We start from the raw sequence: 16,982 nt of genomic DNA on the forward strand, positions 1-16,982 counted from the left end.
CATAAATTGGGGTGTGTATAGCCTGGGGTGTGCATAGGTTGGGCTGTATATAGCCTGGGGTGCCTGTAGCCTGGGGTGTGTATAAGTTGGGGTGTGCATATCTTGGGGTGTATGCAGCCTCGGGTGTGCATAAATTGGGGTGTGTATAGCCTGGGGTGTGCATAGGTTGGGCTGTATATAGCCTGGGGTGCCTGTAGCCTGGGGTGTGTATAGCCTGGGGTGTGCATAGGTTGGGGTGTGCATATCTCTGAGTGTATGTAGCCTGGGGTGTGCATAGGTCAGGATGTATATAGCCTGAGGTGTGCATAGGTTGGGGTATATATAGCCTGGGGTGTGTATAGGTTGGGGTGTGCATATCTCAGGGTGTACGTAGCCTGGGGTGCCTGTAGCCTGGGGTGTGCATAAATTGGGGTGTGTATAGCCTGGGGTGTGCATAGGTTGGGGTGTGTATAGCCTGGGGTGTATATAGCCTGGGGTGTATATAGCCTGAGGTGCCTGTAGCCTGGCGTGTGTATACACTGGGGTGTGCATATCTTGGGGTGTATATAGCCTGGAGTGTGCATAGGTTGGGGTGTATGTAGCCTGGGGTGTATATAGCCTGAGGTGCCTGTAGCCTGGGGTGTGCATAGGTTGGGCTGTATATAGCCTGGGGTGTATATAGCCTGGGGTGTGCATAGCCTGGGGTGCCTGTAGCTTGGAGTGTATGTAGCCTGGGGTGTACACAACCATGGCTGTGCATGGCCTGGGGTGTACACAGCTTGGGGGTGGGTGGGTGTGTGTGTGTGTGCGCACAGTTGGGGTGTGCCCACCCCGGCGTGCCTGTAGCCCCGGGGGTGCCCAGCCATGGCTGTAGGCAATTCCGGGCACACACAACCCGTGTGTGGGTGTGGGGGTGTGTGTGTGGGGGGGTGTGTGTGTCTGTCCCCCCCCGGGGGGCACCCGCCGTCCCCCAGCCCTGATCCCCGGGCTCAGTCCCGGCCCCCCCCCGCCGCCTCCGAGTCCGAGAGGCGAACGTCCTCCCGGAGCCCCAGGGGGGTCTGGGGATGCCCGGGGCGGGCGTTACCGGTGCCGCCGGCGGGGAAGGGGGGGTGAGGGCAGGCGGGGGGGGGGGGGGGCGGTCCCGCCCCGCCGCCGCCATTGGCGGAAAGTTTGGGGCGCGGCGCGGGGTGGCGGCCCCTCTATACCACCACTACCCCCCCCCCGCCCCCGGTGCGGGCAGCGGTGCGGGCAGGGCCGGGCCGGGCCGGGCCGCCCCGGGGCCGCCGCGGAGGCGGCCATGTGGGCGCTGCGGGCGCTGTGCCTGGCCGGGCTGGGCGCGGCGCTCGGCGGAGCCTCGGCGGATCAGTGCAGCTGGAGGGGCAGGTAGGCACCGGCATCGGCACGGGGGACGGGGGGGGGAGGTCCCCGGCTCAGCATCCCCCCCCCCCACCAACCGCTGGGCAGCCCCTCGGGAAACTCCCGCCGCGCATCTTCCCCCTCCCCCACCCCCGGCATCCGTGGGGCAGGGTCATGGGTGGGATGCTGGGAACTGCCTCAGTTTCCCCACTCCTTGGTGCGGCTCCCCCCACCCCACCCCCACAAGGGATGCTGGCCCCCCGGGTGCCACCAGCCTCACCGGGAGCACTCTTCCCTGACCCCCCCCCCATCACCCGTGAAAGGCAGCTCCGAGGCCGGCGGGGCCCCCAGCCCCTCTCCGGGGGCCGAAGGGAAGGCGCCGAACTGCGGAACAAAGAGCCGGGGCCCGCCGGGAGGGGCCGGGGCGTGGGGGGGCCACGGGGGGGGCCACGAGTAGCGTGGCCGGGACAAAGCCACCCCCCCGGCTGCGTCCGTTCCCCCCCCCGCTCCCTCCAGCCCGGCTTTCCCGCGTGTGCCCCCCCAACCCCGCCCCCGCTAAAAATGCAGCGGGCAAGACGTGGCATGGAATCCCGCGAAAGCAGGGGTGGGTGGGGTGGGGGGTCGGGTACCCCCCCCCCCCAGCACCCATTGGGGATCCCCCAAGGCGGGGGGATGCAGGGGAACAGGCGACCCCGGGGGTCACGGGCACTCTGGGTCGATTTGGGAGCTGACCCCCCAAGGTTCGGGGAGGGGGGGGGAATCGTGCTGCCGCGACCCCCCGCCTGAGCGTCCCCGGGAGGGTGCATGGAAACGTGACCACCCCCCAGATGATGTGCTTGCACCCCAAATCCGAGGACACTGAGGGTGCTATTCCTCCCCGCGTCCATCCCGCACGCCTCCACGGAGGGGGTGCTCAGCAGTGCTGCCGTGCCAGGGGGACAGCGGTTGGGGGGGGGGGGTCCCCCTCACCCCGGGGCGTCCCGGCTGACAGGGGGCTGCTGTGCCTGGCAGCGGGCTGTCGCAGGAGGCAGGCAGCGTGGAACAGCTCTCCCTGCACTGCGCCGAGGGCTCGCTGGAGTGGCTGTACCCCACGGGGGCCCTTCGCCTCCGCCTGGACCCCCGTCTGCCCCCCACCACCGCCGCCATCAAGGGCCAGAGCCCCTGGCACGTCACCGCTTGCGTCAAACCTTCCGGTACCTTCCGGGGAGCTCAGCTCTACCTGGAGAGGGAGGGGGTGCTGGAGCTGCTGTTGCCAGAGGCCCCCCGGCCCCGCGTCCGTTGCTTCAGCTGGCTGCCCCGGGAGAAGGTGGCTCTGTTCCTGCAGGCCACCCCGCACCGTGACATCAGTCGCCGCATCGCCGCCTTCCGCTACGAGCTGCGGGGGGACTGGCTCGCCCGCCCGGCGCTGCCCGCCGCCAGCCTCACCGGAGAAGGTGAGCCCCAAGCATCCCGGGTCAGCCTGCCTCAGTTTCCCGGGGGATGTCACCGCATCCCTTCCCGGCGTGTCTGCGCGGAGGCGAGGGGATGGAGGGGCTGGATCTGGGGTGGGTCACCGGGAGCCCCCGAGGTGGCAGGTGGTGACAGGCTGTGCTTGGGCATTGCAGGAGCGTGCCGGCCGTGCAACGACACCGAGATCCTGATGGCCATTTGCACTAGTGACTTTGGTGAGTGCGGCACCCCCCTGGGGGCTCGGGGGGTTCTGGGGCCTCAGAGGAGGGAAGGAAAGTAAAACTGGGGGGGCAACAGCCCCTCAGACAGCCCTGGCCTCTCCTTCTTGGACCGGCCTGGCTTGGGCTGCCGCCATCAGTGTCACAGAGGCCACTGTGGGATGGGGACAGGGATGGGGATGAGAACGAGGATGGGGACACAGATAGGAACAGGGATGAGTACAGGGATGGGGACAGGAATGGGGATGGGGGTGGAAAAGGGGATGGGGAAGGGAACGTGGATGGGGATGAAGACAGGAACACAGATGGGTTTGGGGACAGGGATGGGAATGGGCACGAGGATGGAGATGAGGATGTGGATGGGAGTGTGGATGGAGACAGGTTTAGTGATGGGGATGAGGATAGGAATAGGGATGGGTTCGGGGACAGGGACAGGAACAGGGATGGAGACAAGGATGGGGATGAGGACTTGGATGGGAACACGGATGGGGAAGGGGATGGGGACAGGGATGGGGACGGGGATGGGGATGAGGACAGGAATATGGATGGGGAAGTGGATGGGAACGGGGACAGGAATGGTGATAGGGACGAGGATGGGGAAAAGGATGGGGATGAGGAGTGGGACAAGGATGGGAACGGGGATGGCGATGGGGACAGGGATGGAGACAGGGACAAGGAGGTGCACAGGGACAAGCTGACACCCTTTCCTGCCTTCCCCCTTGCAGTGATCCGCGGCAGCATCCGGAGCGTCTCCAACGATGCAGAGCTGCAGGAATCCGTCATCGGGGTGAGCGCCACTCGCATCCACCGCCAAAAGTTCCCCCTCTTCCAGGTGGGGGGGCGGGGGGGGCGGGCGGCGGGCAGCATCCGCACCCCGCTGCGCTGCGGCGTCAAGCCGGGCCCCGGCACCTTCCTCTTCACCGGGTGGCTGCATTTCGGCGAAGCTTGGCTGAGCTGCGCGCCCCGCTATAGGGACTTCCAGCGCATCTACGAGGGGGCACGGCGTACGCGCCAGAACCCCTGCGAGTTCCCCGTGGACTGAGGGGCTCGGGGTGGGGTGGGGGCGGCCCGGCCCCACAGGTGCTGGGGGGCTGGGGTCCCCTGCAAGCAGTGAGAGCATCCCCGGGGGGATGCAGGGGCGACGTGCCAGTAGGGATGATGCCCGGAGGGAGGGTGGCACTTCGGTCCTTGCCACGCAGCCGGGCTCCAGCAGCCCCCGCCACCGGGATGGGGCTGGGGGGTCCCGGGAAAATCCTGCTGGAATGGAAGGGATTTTCCCAGGGCGCGCTTGCCCGTGGTCCCCAGGGACCTGCCTGGGTGAAGGGTGCAGCTCGGTGGGGCAATGGGTTGGGGCGCCCTGGGGACCAGGGCGCGTCGGGCTCGGGGTGCTGCATGCTCAGGGGATGCTGCGGGCTCGGGGACGCTGTGGGGCACGGTGGGTGCAGCACAGTGGGGCAGCCATAACAGCCCCCCGCCTCCCCGGGAGGGCTCGGTGATGGGTGGCCGTGGTGGCAGGGCCAGGGGCACGGTGGGGTGCGGAAGGGCCAGGAGGTGGATTTGCAATGTCGGGGGTGGAAGGGGGAGCGGGATGGCGGCGAGCCTTGCCCTGGCCCTGCCTGCGATGCGGGGCACAGGCAGGAGCCGCGGGGTGGATGCCGAGGAAGAGGAGTGAGGCCGAAGGGAGCGAGGGGAATGGCGAGGTGGGAGGAAGGCTGGCGTGGCGAGCAGAGATGTCCCCGGCACGGCCGGGATGGGACCAAAGCGCCGACGCAGGAAGGTGCCGTGGGACTGGGGAGGGGTTGGGCTGTGTCACCCATCACCGCCAGCCTGGGGACGTGTCACCCGGGGACGTGTCACCGTCACCACCAGCCCGGCACCGTGGCCTCACGGTGGCTGCTGGGTCCCACCGTGCTGGCGGTGGGACACGCCGGGGGGGGGATTTTTGACTGTGGGGGTGGGGGGCATTGTATGTGCACTAAAGTTATAACGATACCAAATTTGTGACTTTTAATTGTTGGGTTTTTTTTATAAACTAAGCTGTATTTGTAGCCTCTGCATCTCCCTCTTTCATAAAAAGCCGAGCAGGACGTTCACCAAGGGTGGGTGCCGGTACCGATGCCGCTGTTGGTTGTGTGCCCCCCCCGCCAGGCACCAGCACCAACTGGGGGGCTGGGAACCACCCTGCTATTTATATATCTATCTCTATCTATAGATATATTGGCGTTTCTAAATGCTCCATCCCCAGTGCTCCCCGCGGTGGGTCACTTTGGGGTTCCTCTCCCCCAGCAGCACCGAGCAAGGGGGGGGCTGGGGCTGGGGACGGCGTGGCCCCGTGCCGGGTGGGTGACCCCGCCGGCGGAGCCGCTGTCAGGGACGATTCTCATCAGAGCCGCCGGCCACAAGGCTTCATTGTGCCGGGCTGTGCCACGCCGCCTTCCCAGCTCCCGCCCCACCGCTGCCCCCCGCCACAGGGGCTCCAGCCCCCCGGCCTCTGGCTCCCACTCCTCTGGGATGCACAGGGATCCCTGGGTGGTGGTGAGCGGGGGAGAGGACCCCAGCCAGGGGTGGGACATGGGACCCCCAAACAGGGATGGGACACAGAACACCCGAGACAGGGATGGGACATGGGACCCCAAACAAGGATGGGGCATGGGACACCCCAGACAGGGATGGGACACGGGACCCCGAAACAGGGATGGGACACAGGACACCCGAGACAGGGATGAGACATGGGACCCCAAACAAGGATGGGGCATGGGACACCCCAGACAGGGATGGGACATGGGACCCCCAAACAGGGATTGGGCACAGGACACCCGAGACAGGAATGGGACATGGGACCCCCAGCCATGGATGGGGCATGGGACACACCAGACAGGGATGGGACATGGGACCCCCAGCCATGGATGGGGCACGGGACACTCCAGACAGGGGTGGGACATGGGACCCCCAAACCAGGATGGGACATGGGACCCCCAAACAGGGATGGGGCACAGGACACCCCATCCAGGGATGGGACATGGGATCCCCAGCCATGGATGGGATACAGGACACCCAGCCAGGGACTTTTCCTCCCCATCAATGGTCCCCACAGAGTCCCAGCGCTGGAAAAGCTCAGTCCCCCTGAATCCCCTCAGGTCCCTGAGTCACCCCCCCACCCCCACCCCGAGCCAGCGTCACGGCATGCCTCACCTTGTGCGTTAATACCTTTTCAGCATTATTTCCATAACACCTTTTCCAATACCACGAGCCAGGCTGAACCGCCGGGTATTTGGTGCCTTTGCTGACCATAACGTGCTGTTTCTCGCCAAGAAACTGTTTCGGAGTTAAATTAAATATATATATATATGTATATATATATATACACACACATAAAACATGATGATCTGGTTGTGATAAGACCCTGCCTGCGAGCCTGCCCCGTGGGTTTGATGTTCAACACGTGTTTTCCCTTGAGAATAGTCTCCGACGCCTATTTTATGCTCAGTTTGGGGCTGGGCTGGGAGGATCGGGATGCTCCACGCTCGGCTCTCGAGGATTCCAGCATCCCCCCGCCTTTTGGCATCGAGCGAGGTAGGAGGAAGGGGGAAGGAGTGGGAAACCCAGCGGAGGAGGAAAAACGAGGCTGGAAAAAAGCAAGAAACGAGGTGCAAAGGGAATTTGCGCTGCCCACGGCATCCTCCGTACGCCCCGGGGATAGAGGGCGGCTGCTCCGACCCCGCTGCAATCCAACGCATTCCTCGCCGCTAAATTACGGCATTTAATGCGCCCAGCATCCGGCGCCTTTCTGGCCAGCAGCAAAACCTCTTGTTTTCCTTCAAATCTGTTTATTTGGCCAAATCAGCTCATTCCGCTGGGGCGGAAAGGGCTGTTATCCTGCTCGTTCTCCGCTGGAGAGGTTTTTTGTGCTGGTTTTGGTGCCCTCTGCCCCATGTCAGGTTGGGTCGGCCGCCCTCGCTTCCCGACGCTGCCGGCTCCCGCGGCGGCTGGGCCCCGGCCAGGGCGCAAACGCTTCCTACGGGACCATCCCACAGGGAATCCAGGCAGCCGGTGCCTCAGTTTCCCCACCGTAGCATGGGGATAACAGCCCTTCCCCGTTGCTCGGGGCTGCCGTGGCACCAGGCATCATCCCATGGCCTCAGCATCCCCATCTCCCCAGGGCCGGTCATCCGAGCATCATGCCGAAAGCAAAGTCCGGCTCTGGCCAAGCCAAATTCCTGCCCGGCTTCTTGGCACGGAGCACAGCCCCAGAGGGTAAAAACACAATGAGACAAACCCCATCCCGCTTAATATTTCCTCCGCAGGATGGAAAAATGTGGTGGGAGGCAGCGCGGCGGAGGGGGAGAGGGGGCTGGGGGCTGCTCTGGGAGCTGGGGCGGGGGGGTCTCTGGGGGGGCAGCTGGAGCCCAGCCGGGCTCAGAGAGAGCGGTGGCGATGGGGACAGGCTCTGACAGCACCCTGGGAGGCTGGGGAAGGGTCCCCCCCTGCGGGCATGGCGGTGCCCACATGGCACGGCGCTCTGCAGCATCCCCAGGGATGGTCCCGCCAGACCTGCTCCAACAGCCCCCCCCGGGAGGGTGAGTTTGGGGACACCATGGAGACCAGCGCCCCCAAACCAGCTCCCTCGGGGGAAACGTGCCCAGGAAGGTGTCCAGGGCTCCTCATCCCATGGGATCAGCCCCACTGTGGACCAGGCATCGGGGGAGGGGGGACAGACACATCCCAGCCCAGGGAACCCTCTGGGGATCGTGGAGCCCTTCAGTCACGCTGCCCATGGGTGTCCACACTGGGATGGCAAAACACAGAGCGGGGGCACTGGTGTCCCCGGGTCCCTGTCCCCGTCCCGGTCACACAAAGGCAGCCGCCGTTTCCCGCCATTCCCCCCTTCCCAGCCCTTCTCCCCCTTCTCCTGCCCCTTTCACCCTCCTCCTTCCCGGCCACCGGATAAAAGCCCGAATGCGTGAATCGCGGGGCACAAAGGGGAGGCACAAAGGCGGCTGGTCCTGCTCAGCCCTCCCTGTGGCCCCCGGCCCCGAGCAGAGACCCGGCGATGGCTGCCCTGCCTGCCCTGCCTGCACTGCCCATGGGGCCCCAGAGCTGGTGTGGGGCAGGGGGATGCCCCTGGGACCAAGGGGTCCCCAGTAGGGTCAGGATGATGCCCTCGGGGCCAAGGGATGCCCCACAGCGTCAGAATGATGTCCCTGGGGTTAGGGGATGCCCCATACAGTCAGCATGACGTCCCTGGGGTTAGGATGATGCTCCTTGGGCCAGGGGATGCTCTATAGGGTGGGGATGCTCTATAGGGTGAGGATCATGCACCTGGGGTTAGGGGATGCCTCACAGAGTCAGGATGAGGCCCCTGGGGTCTGAGGACACCCTATAGGGTTGGATGATGCCCCAGGGGCCAGGGGATGCCCCATAAGATCAGGATGAGACCTCCAGGGTTCAGGATGCCCCATAGAGTTGAATGATGCTCCTGGGACCGGGGGATGCCCCATAAGGTCAGGATGAGGCCCCTGAGGTTGAGGGATATCCCATGGGGGTGGATGGTGCCCCAGGAGATGCCCCATAGGGTCAGGATGAGGCCGCTGAAGTTCGGAGATGCCCCATGGGGTTGGATGATGCCCCCATAGGGGCCAGGGGATGCCCGGCAGCAGGTAGGGATGGGGCAGTTTGTGCATCCACATGGGGCAGCAGAGGAGGAGCCAGGGGGCACAGCCCAAGCCCCGGGCAGGACGGAGCCAGCTTTGCCCCACGGCCGTCGGCGAGGGGCAATGCAAGAGCTTGGTGTCCCCGAGGACACCGAGTTCCCCCAACCCTGCAACCCCTTGGGGAGCCCCAAAGTCTTGGGGTAAGGTGGGGGGGGGCTGCTCCGAACCCCCTTTCTTTGGCTGGGCCGAGTCCGATCCAGCATCATCCCTGTGCCGGGCAGGGACGCTGGGGGTCGGGGCAGGACCCCTGACCCACAGCGGGGGCCGCCTTGCCCCTCTCCCCGCTCCAAGGCGCCTGCGCCCGGCCGGCCGAGCTGCCGACAGCTGGCGGGAAGGAGCTTTCCCAGCACATAGCGACAAATTCCTGGGGGTCAGGGCTGCTTTGCAGCCGCCGGGGCCCCGGGAAGGGGGCGGGGGGGGGGGGGGGGGAAACCCGCCCTAGAAAGAGGCAGATTAAAAATTCTTTGGCTCCGGCGGCGCATCCCAACTGGTGTGTCGTCCCCCCCCCGCCCTCGCACGGCCACCTGCTCGGCACGGCACCCCCCGGGATGCTGCCGGACACCGCGGGGCTGGGGCAGACGGGGATGCTGCCACCGACGTCGTCGTCGTCCCCCCCCCCGCCCACCAACGCCAGCCCCGGCCAAGTCTCGGGGGGCCCAGCGAGAAGGGCTCAGCCCTGCCTGGGAATCGCTTCGTTAATTAATTTGCTCTGCGGCATCACAGGGGGCCTTGGGCTGCCCTCAAGGAGCAGCGCGTCCCCATGGCCCATCCTCCTCCTCCTTCTCCCTCTCCGTCTCCTCCTCCTCCTCCTGCTCTCCTCCTTCTTCTCCTTCTCCTTCTCCTTCTCCCTCTCCGTCTCCTTCTCCTTCTTCTCCTCCTCCTCCTCCTCTCCTCCTTCTTCTCCTTCTCCCTCTCCCTCTCCTTCTTCTTCTTCTCCTCCTCCTCCTCCTCTCCTTCTTCTCCTTCTCCTCCTTCTCCTTCTTCTTCTCCTCCTCCTTCTCCTCCTCCTCCTCTCCTTCTCCTTCTCCTTCTCCTCCTCCTCCTCCTTCTCCTTCTCCTTCTTCTTCTCCTCCTCCTCCTCCTCCTTCTCCTTCTCCTTCTTCTTCTCCTCCTCCTCCTCTCCTTCTCCTCCTTCTTCTCCTCACCCTCCTCCTCCTCCTCCTCCTCCTTCTCCTCCTCCTTCTCCTTCTCCTCCTCCACAACAGTCCCCCCCCGGGCCCCCCCTTTCTCCCCTCCCAGCTCCTATTTCCCCCGATTTTCTGCCGGCTCTCAGCGTTAACCCTCCCCACCTGCCAGCGAGCAGCAGAAAATCGGCGGAATCCCCGTGGCCGCCGCCGCGCCGCGCCGGGCGGGGAGGGGAACAGCCCCCGCCGGGACGGAGGGGCCGCGGCGGGATGCGGGGCTGCTCCTCCTCCTCCCCGGGGAGCCCCGCCGCCGCTCGGGGGGGGCGGGTGTGCCCGACGGGGTGCGGTTGTCTGCACGCCTTGGGCTGAGAGTAGAGCACGCGTGTGCGTGTGTGCGTGAGTGCATGCGTGTGTGCATGCGTGCGCATGTGTGCGCGTCTGTGCGTGCGTGTGCACCTGCGTGTGTGCATGCGTGTGTGTGTATGTGCGTGCGCATCTGCGTGTGCGTGTGCGTGCATGTCTGTGTGTGCGCGTCTGCACCTGGGTGGGCGTGCGTGCATGTGTGCGTGTCGGTGTGTGCATCAGCGTGTGTGTGCGTGCATCAGCGTGTGTGCGTGCATCTGCGTCTGTGTGTGCATGTGCATGCGCATCCACGTGTGTGTGCGTGTGCGTGCATGTCTGTGTGTGCGCATCCGCACCTGCGTGTGCATGTGTGCGTGTCTGTGCGTGCATCCGCATGTACGTGTGTGTGTGCATCAGCGTGTGTGTGCATGCATCTGCGTGTTTGTGTGCATGCGTGTGTGTGTGCATGTGCGTGCGCATCTGCGTGTGTGTGTGCATGTCTGTGTGCGCACATCTGCACCTGTGTGTGCGTGCGTGCATGTGTGCGTGTCTGTGTGTGCATCCACATGTACGTGTGTGTGTGCATCAGCGTGTGTGTGCATGCATCTGCGTGTGTGTGTGCATGTGTGTGCACATCTGCGTGTGTGTGTGCGGTGCGTGCTGCATCTGCATGTGTGCGTGTGCATGTCTGTGTGTGCATGTCTGCACCTGGGTGTGTGTGCATGTGTGCATGTCTGTGTGTGCATGTCTGTATGTGTGCATGCGTGTGTGTGCATGTGTGCATGTGTGTGTGTGCATGCATGTGCATGTGTGCATGTGCGTATCTGCGTGTGTGCATGTGTGTGCATGCATGTGTGTGCATGCATGTGTGTGCATGTATGTGTGTGCACGTCTGCACGTGTGTGTGCATCTGCGTGTCTGTGCGTGCCCATGTGTGTGCATCTGTGTGTGCATGTGTGTGTACATCTGCATGTGTGTGCATGCGTGTGTGTGTACGTCTGCATGTGTGTGCACGCATGTGCATGTGTATGTGCATCTGAATGTGTGCATATCTGCATGGGTGTGTTTGTGCATGCACCTGTGTGTGTGTGCTTGTGTGTGCATATCTGCATGTGTGTGCGTGTGTCTGTGTGTGTGCATCTGTGTCCATGTGTGTGCATGTCTGTGCATGCATTTGCATGTGTATGTATGTGCATGCGTGTGCACGCATGTACGTGTGCATGTGCATCCTCTTTCTGAGGGCGGAATACTTGTTTCCCCACAAATAAGCGCGAGATCGGAGCAGAAACACGTGCTCGCCTTTGGCAGCTCCTGACTTGGCTGCTGCCCGCTTTGGTAAAGGGGGTCTCCGGGCGGGACGGTGCTGGGGGCCGCCCCCCCAGGGCCAGGGATGTGGGACCCCCCCCACCTCCCCGCTCCCCTGCACCCGCAGCCAGTCCCAGGTGGGGGCTGCCCAGAGGGTTTCCTCCTCAGCCCATCACACAGGGGTGACGTCCCCATGGCGCGGGTGCTACTGGCCATCGCAGGGACCCCCCAGGGCTGTCCCCACGCTCTCAGGGGACCCCCGATACGGCGCTGGGGGGGGGGGGGGGGGACAGACGGACCCCACAAATATTGACCCAAGGCAGGGGACCAGGGGAGGGGGGGCGATGGCCATGAAATGCCGCGTGGCCCTTTGTGCGCCCGCTGCCCTCATTGAGCCCGGATTGTTCCCCAGGCCGGGGTTGTTTGGTGTTTCGGGGGGGGGGTGTTATTAATTGCGGGTGGGCAGGGGCTGTGGGGGCCTCTTTGCCCCCCCCTTCCGTCCCGTTCCCCCCTGCTCCCGCTTCCCACAGCCTGGAATTTTCCCACAACCTCCGCTCCCTCGCAGCAGGAAACCCCCAGCCCGAACGGCCGCGGCACGTACAGCCCCCAACAACAGCCGCACACAGCCCTGCACAGCCCCCAACAACCACACACAGCCCCCCAACAACCGCACACAGCCCTGCACAGCCCCCAACAACCGCACACAGCCCCCCAACAACCGCACACAGCCCTGCACAGCCCCCAACAACTGCACACAGCCCCCCAACAACCGCACACAGCCCTGCACAGCCCCCAACAACCGCACACAGCCCTGCACAGTCCCCAACAACTGCAAACAACCGCACCCAAGTGTGAACAACTGTGCACAGCCCTGCACAAGCGCACACAACCCTGCACAGCTGCGCACAACTGCACACCAGTGCAAACAACCGTGCACAGCCCCACACAGCTGCACACAACCACACACAGCCCCGCACAACCGCATACAACCCCCCACAACCGCATACAACCCCCCACAACCATACACAGCCGCACACAGCCCCCCAACAACCTCACACAGCCCAGCACAACCATACACAGCCCCACACAACCGCACAGCCCCACACAACCCCACACAGCCCCACGTAGCCCCACACAACCATACACAACTGCACACACAGCCTCACACAACCATACACAATCCCACACAGCCAACAACTTCACACAGCCCGGCACAACCATACACAGCCCCACACAACCGCACAGCCCCACACAACCATACACAACCACACACAGCCCCACACAACCGCACACAGCCACACACCCAGCCCCACACAACCGCACACAGCCCCACACAACCATACACCACCCCACACAGCCCCACACAACCATACACAGCCCCACACAACCGCATACAGCCACACACCCAGCCCCACACAACCGCACACAGCCCCACACAACCATACACAACTGCACACAGCCCCACACAACCACACACAGCCCCACACAACCGCACAGCCCCACACAACCACACACAGCCCCACACAACCGCACAGCCCCACACAACATATACAACCGCACACAACCACACACACAGCCCCACACAACCATACACAATCCCACACCGCCCCCAACAACCTCACACAGCCCAGCACAACCATACACAGCCCCACACAACCATACACAACCGCACACAACTGCACCCAGCCCCACACAATACACAGCCCCACATAACCATACACCACCCCACACAGCCCACACAACCACACACAGCCCCACACAACCGCACAGCCCCACACAGCCCCACACAACGGCACACAGCCCCATACAACCGCACACAGCTGCACACAACTATACACAATCCCACGCAGCCCCACACAACCATACACAACCGCACACAGCCCCACACAACCGCACAGCCCCGCACAACCACACACAGCCCCACACACAGCCCCGCACAACCACACACAGCCCCGCACAACCCCACACAGCCCCGCACAACCACACACAACCCCCCACAACCCCACACAGCCCCGCACAACCACACACAACCCCCCACACAGCCCCGCACAACCGCACACAGCCCCGCACAGCCCCGCTCACAGCCCCGCACAACCCCCAGCAGCCCGTCCCACACCCCCCGGCCCCGTACACCCAGCCCCGGGGAGGGGGGGAGCAGCCCCGACCCCCCCGTTCCCCACGGCCCCCCCGCCCCGCCGCGGTCCCCCCCGAGCCCCGCCCCCTCCGCCGTTGCCCGCAGCCCCGGGGCCGGTCCCGGCGCTGGGCGGGGCGGAGGGCGGGCGATGGGGCCACCCCTTCCGGCAGCCATGGAGCCGGAGGAAGCGGGCTGGGGGCGGCTAGGAGGGGGGCAGCTGGGTGGCCGGGGGCTGCTGGAGCTGGCGGTGGCCAGCGGGGTGGCCGCTTGGGCCACCTGGGCCGTCCTGCTGGCGCCCGGCTTCCGACGGGTCCCCCTGCGGCTCCAGGTACAGCCGCTGCCCCCAGACCCCCCAACACCGCGGGGACCTCCACCCCCTCGTTCCCTGACCGCCCCCCCCCCCCCACTGTCCCCCAGGTACCCTACCAGCCTTCCGGCCCCCAGCAAGTGGCGAACGCCCTGGCCCTGCTGCGGGGACGCGCGGGGAAGACGGTGGACCTGGGATCGGGAGATGGACGGCTTGTAAGGGCGGGCAAGGGGGGGGTGGGGTGCTGGGGGGGCTCGGGGCTGCCCCTGGGGTGCAAAGGGCAGGGAGGGGGGCTACGCTCACCAGGAGGGCAGCTGGGAGCTCCCCAGCCTGGCTTCTGGCTGTGGTTCTGGGTGGTCCTCCTGGCTCTGGTCTTGGACCATCCTAGGTGGTCCTAGGCAGCCCTAGATGGCCCTGCACAGCCCTAGATAGCCCTATAGATACCCCTAGATGGTCCTAGACAGGCCTAGGTGGCCCTATAGACAGCCCTAGGTGGTCCTATAGACGGGCCTAGATTGTTCTAGGAGGCCCTAGACGGCCCTATAGACTGTCTTAGACAGTCTTCGAGAACCCTAGATGGTCCTACAGAGCGCTAGATGTCTTTATAGACAGTCCTAGAGAGCCCTAGATGGTCCTACACAGCCCTAGATATCCCTATAGACAGCCCTAGATGGCCCTAGACAGCCCTAGATGGCCCTATAGACAACTTCAGGTGGCCCTAGGTAGCCCTAGATGGCCCTATAGACGAGCCTAGATGGTCCTAGACAGCCCTAGATGGTCTTAGAAGGCATCGCATGCAGTGAGCAGGGTGGGAACGACAACTCTAGGAGAAAAGAGCCTTTGCAGCTGGAAGGTGCCAAGGACTGGGGTTACCCTGCCCATGAGCCAGCAGGCGGGAGCGAGTGGAGCAGGGCAACAGCCCCTGCCCCCCAAGATTGCCCCCCAGACGCGATGCTGAGGTTCATTTTAGCTGCAACTCTTCTCTCTCTCTCCAGGTGGTAGAGGCTTATAAGCAAGGTCTCAGACCAGCCGTTGGCTATGAGCTCAATCCCTGGCTGCTGTGTCTCTCCAACTACCGGGCCTGGAAGGCTGGGTACCACGGGAAGGTTTCCTTCCTGAAGAAAGATCTGTGGAAGGTAACAGCATCCCAAGGGTCTGGCTGTGCTCAGTACTGGCCATAGCTAGGGCAGGACAAGGGTTTGGTCCACACCTCCGGACAGGCTTTGCCGAGGGTTGCTTGCTCCTTCCCCAAGCCACGCTGCTCCCAGGAAGCGGAAAAACCATCCTCTTTTCCAGGGGAACACCATCTTGGGCAGCCCGTGGCTGGCTGCTGGTTGTGTACGCATCAGCGCTCCTTCTTAGAGTGGCTTTGAGAAGAGGTCTGAGGTGCTGGTGACACATGGTGACCTTCAGAGACGTGCTGCTAAAGCTGGCATCAGGTACCCGCAGCCTGACTGGAGAAATACCAGCAGGGAACGTGGTTCTGGGACGATGCTGGAGGCAGATGTTTTCCAAGAGGCGCTGCGTTCACCCCCAGCTCCCCGGTCACACCAGCACATCCCCGTCCCACACGTTGTGGGGCATCTTTGCTTCTTCCGAGGTTGAGAAGATCGCCCGCAAGCCGTTGGGCCACCCGAACAGTCCCCTCTGTGCCCACCCCCCCCCGGGCCTGGTGCTTCTTTCATCCGCCTTTTCCTTCTCTTTTAAGGTGAATCTTTCCGATTGCTACAATGTGATCGTGTTCCTGGCCCCCAGCGTGGTAAGTGGGTCCCTCCTGCCCCGACTTCTTCTGAGCGAGCTCGAGGGAGGGCTTTTGTAGAAAAGACAGAGGATTTGGGACAGCGGCAAAGACTCTTTAAAAAAATAAGGCCAAGCAGACATTGCTGTGAGGTGGTGCTCAGCACCACTCAAATTTAGCAAGTCGTTTAGGTTGGAAAAGATGCTTAAAACCGAGCCCAGCCGTAAAACTAACACTGCCAAGCCCACCACTGACCCACGTCCCTCAGCGCCACGTCTGCCCATCTTTTAAACCCCTCCAGGGATGGTGACTCCACCACGTCCCTGGGCAGCCGGTTGTGATGCGTGACAACCCTTTCGGGGATGAAATTTTTTCCTAATATCCATCCTAAACCTCCCCTGGCGCAACTTGAGGCCGTTTCCTCTTGTCCTGTCGCTGGTTATTTGGCCCTAATCCTGACCACGCACAGGGCTGGTAGCAGCCCTGCGTTTCGGAAGGGTCTTGGGGACCCCCGCAGCCGTGCTGGGAAGCTGCCCCGCGGTCCCTGGTGGCACTGCCGTGCTACGTGACTTTCCTACGGCCACCTGGCCGTGGCTGCCTCTCTCTCTCTCTCCCTCCCCAGAAACCTCCCCTAGCCGCTAAGCTCCTCGCAGAACTCCCCGACGAAGCCCGGGTGGTGGCTGGACGCTTCCCTTTCCCCTCCTGGACCCCCAGCAGCACCCTCGGGCAGGGGCTGGAGCAGGTCTGGGCCTATGACATGAAGGAGGTGCGGCGAGCGGCGCAGAGCGGCGTGGGGGGAAGCCCTGTCTAACGGCAGCCTGGTTAAAGCCGGCATTAAGGGTGGGCGTTGGTAGGGCTCAGAGCCTCTCCAGCCCTTGAGAAGGCTGCGCGGCCAGGCTTTTTCCCTGGAGACTCGCAGGGTGGTGGCCCCTCCTTGTCTTCCAAAGACAAGGGGACAAGACAAGTTTTGGGGGATGCAAAGGAGGGGAAAATCAGACCTAGAAATCCTAGAATTCTCACGGGGTCGAAGGGCTCAATCGCCAGTGCCTCTTTCTGTACGTTTGCTACTTTATTTCTAGTTAATTTTTCAAAATAAACATTTGGATGGTTCTGCCCTTGAGACTTTTGCTTTGCCTTGGAGCCGCAGGGGGCTCCTGGAGCCAGAGCAGCCGCCGTTCCCGGCCTCAGGCTTTGCTCCGCCATCCCTTTGAAGGCGGCTCAGGAGGACATTTGTCCAGCTCTCCCGCTGAAGGATCCAGGTTGGCCCTGCTCACCGTATGAAACATTATAAAACACTCAAACACAGAGGAAAAAAAGGT

At 63.7% G+C, this 16,982-nt stretch overlaps 2 protein-coding genes across 2 annotated transcripts; both read left to right on the top strand.

The window, feature by feature from the left end:
- Positions 1-1,256: 1,256 nt before the first annotated feature.
- Positions 1,257-4,044, top strand: METRN (meteorin, glial cell differentiation regulator). The gene is made up of 4 exons (XM_054211100.1): positions 1,257-1,362; positions 2,347-2,768; positions 2,940-2,999; positions 3,728-4,044. Exons 1-4 carry the CDS (start codon positions 1,277-1,279, stop codon positions 4,042-4,044), a joined length of 885 nt encoding a protein of 294 aa, XP_054067075.1. The 5' UTR covers positions 1,257-1,276.
- Positions 4,045-13,766: 9,722 nt separating this feature from the next.
- On the top strand, positions 13,767-16,783 carry ANTKMT (adenine nucleotide translocase lysine methyltransferase). Its single transcript, XM_054211780.1, has 5 exons — positions 13,767-13,946; positions 14,036-14,140; positions 14,921-15,061; positions 15,634-15,684; positions 16,286-16,783. Exons 1-5 carry the CDS (start codon positions 13,767-13,769, stop codon positions 16,472-16,474), a joined length of 666 nt encoding a protein of 221 aa, XP_054067755.1. The 3' UTR covers positions 16,475-16,783.
- Positions 16,784-16,982: the final 199 nt, after the last annotated feature.

This window comes from Rissa tridactyla, chromosome 8 (assembly GCF_028500815.1).
Source record: "Rissa tridactyla isolate bRisTri1 chromosome 8, bRisTri1.patW.cur.20221130, whole genome shotgun sequence".
NCBI classification, from domain to species: Eukaryota; Metazoa; Chordata; class Aves; order Charadriiformes; family Laridae; genus Rissa; species Rissa tridactyla.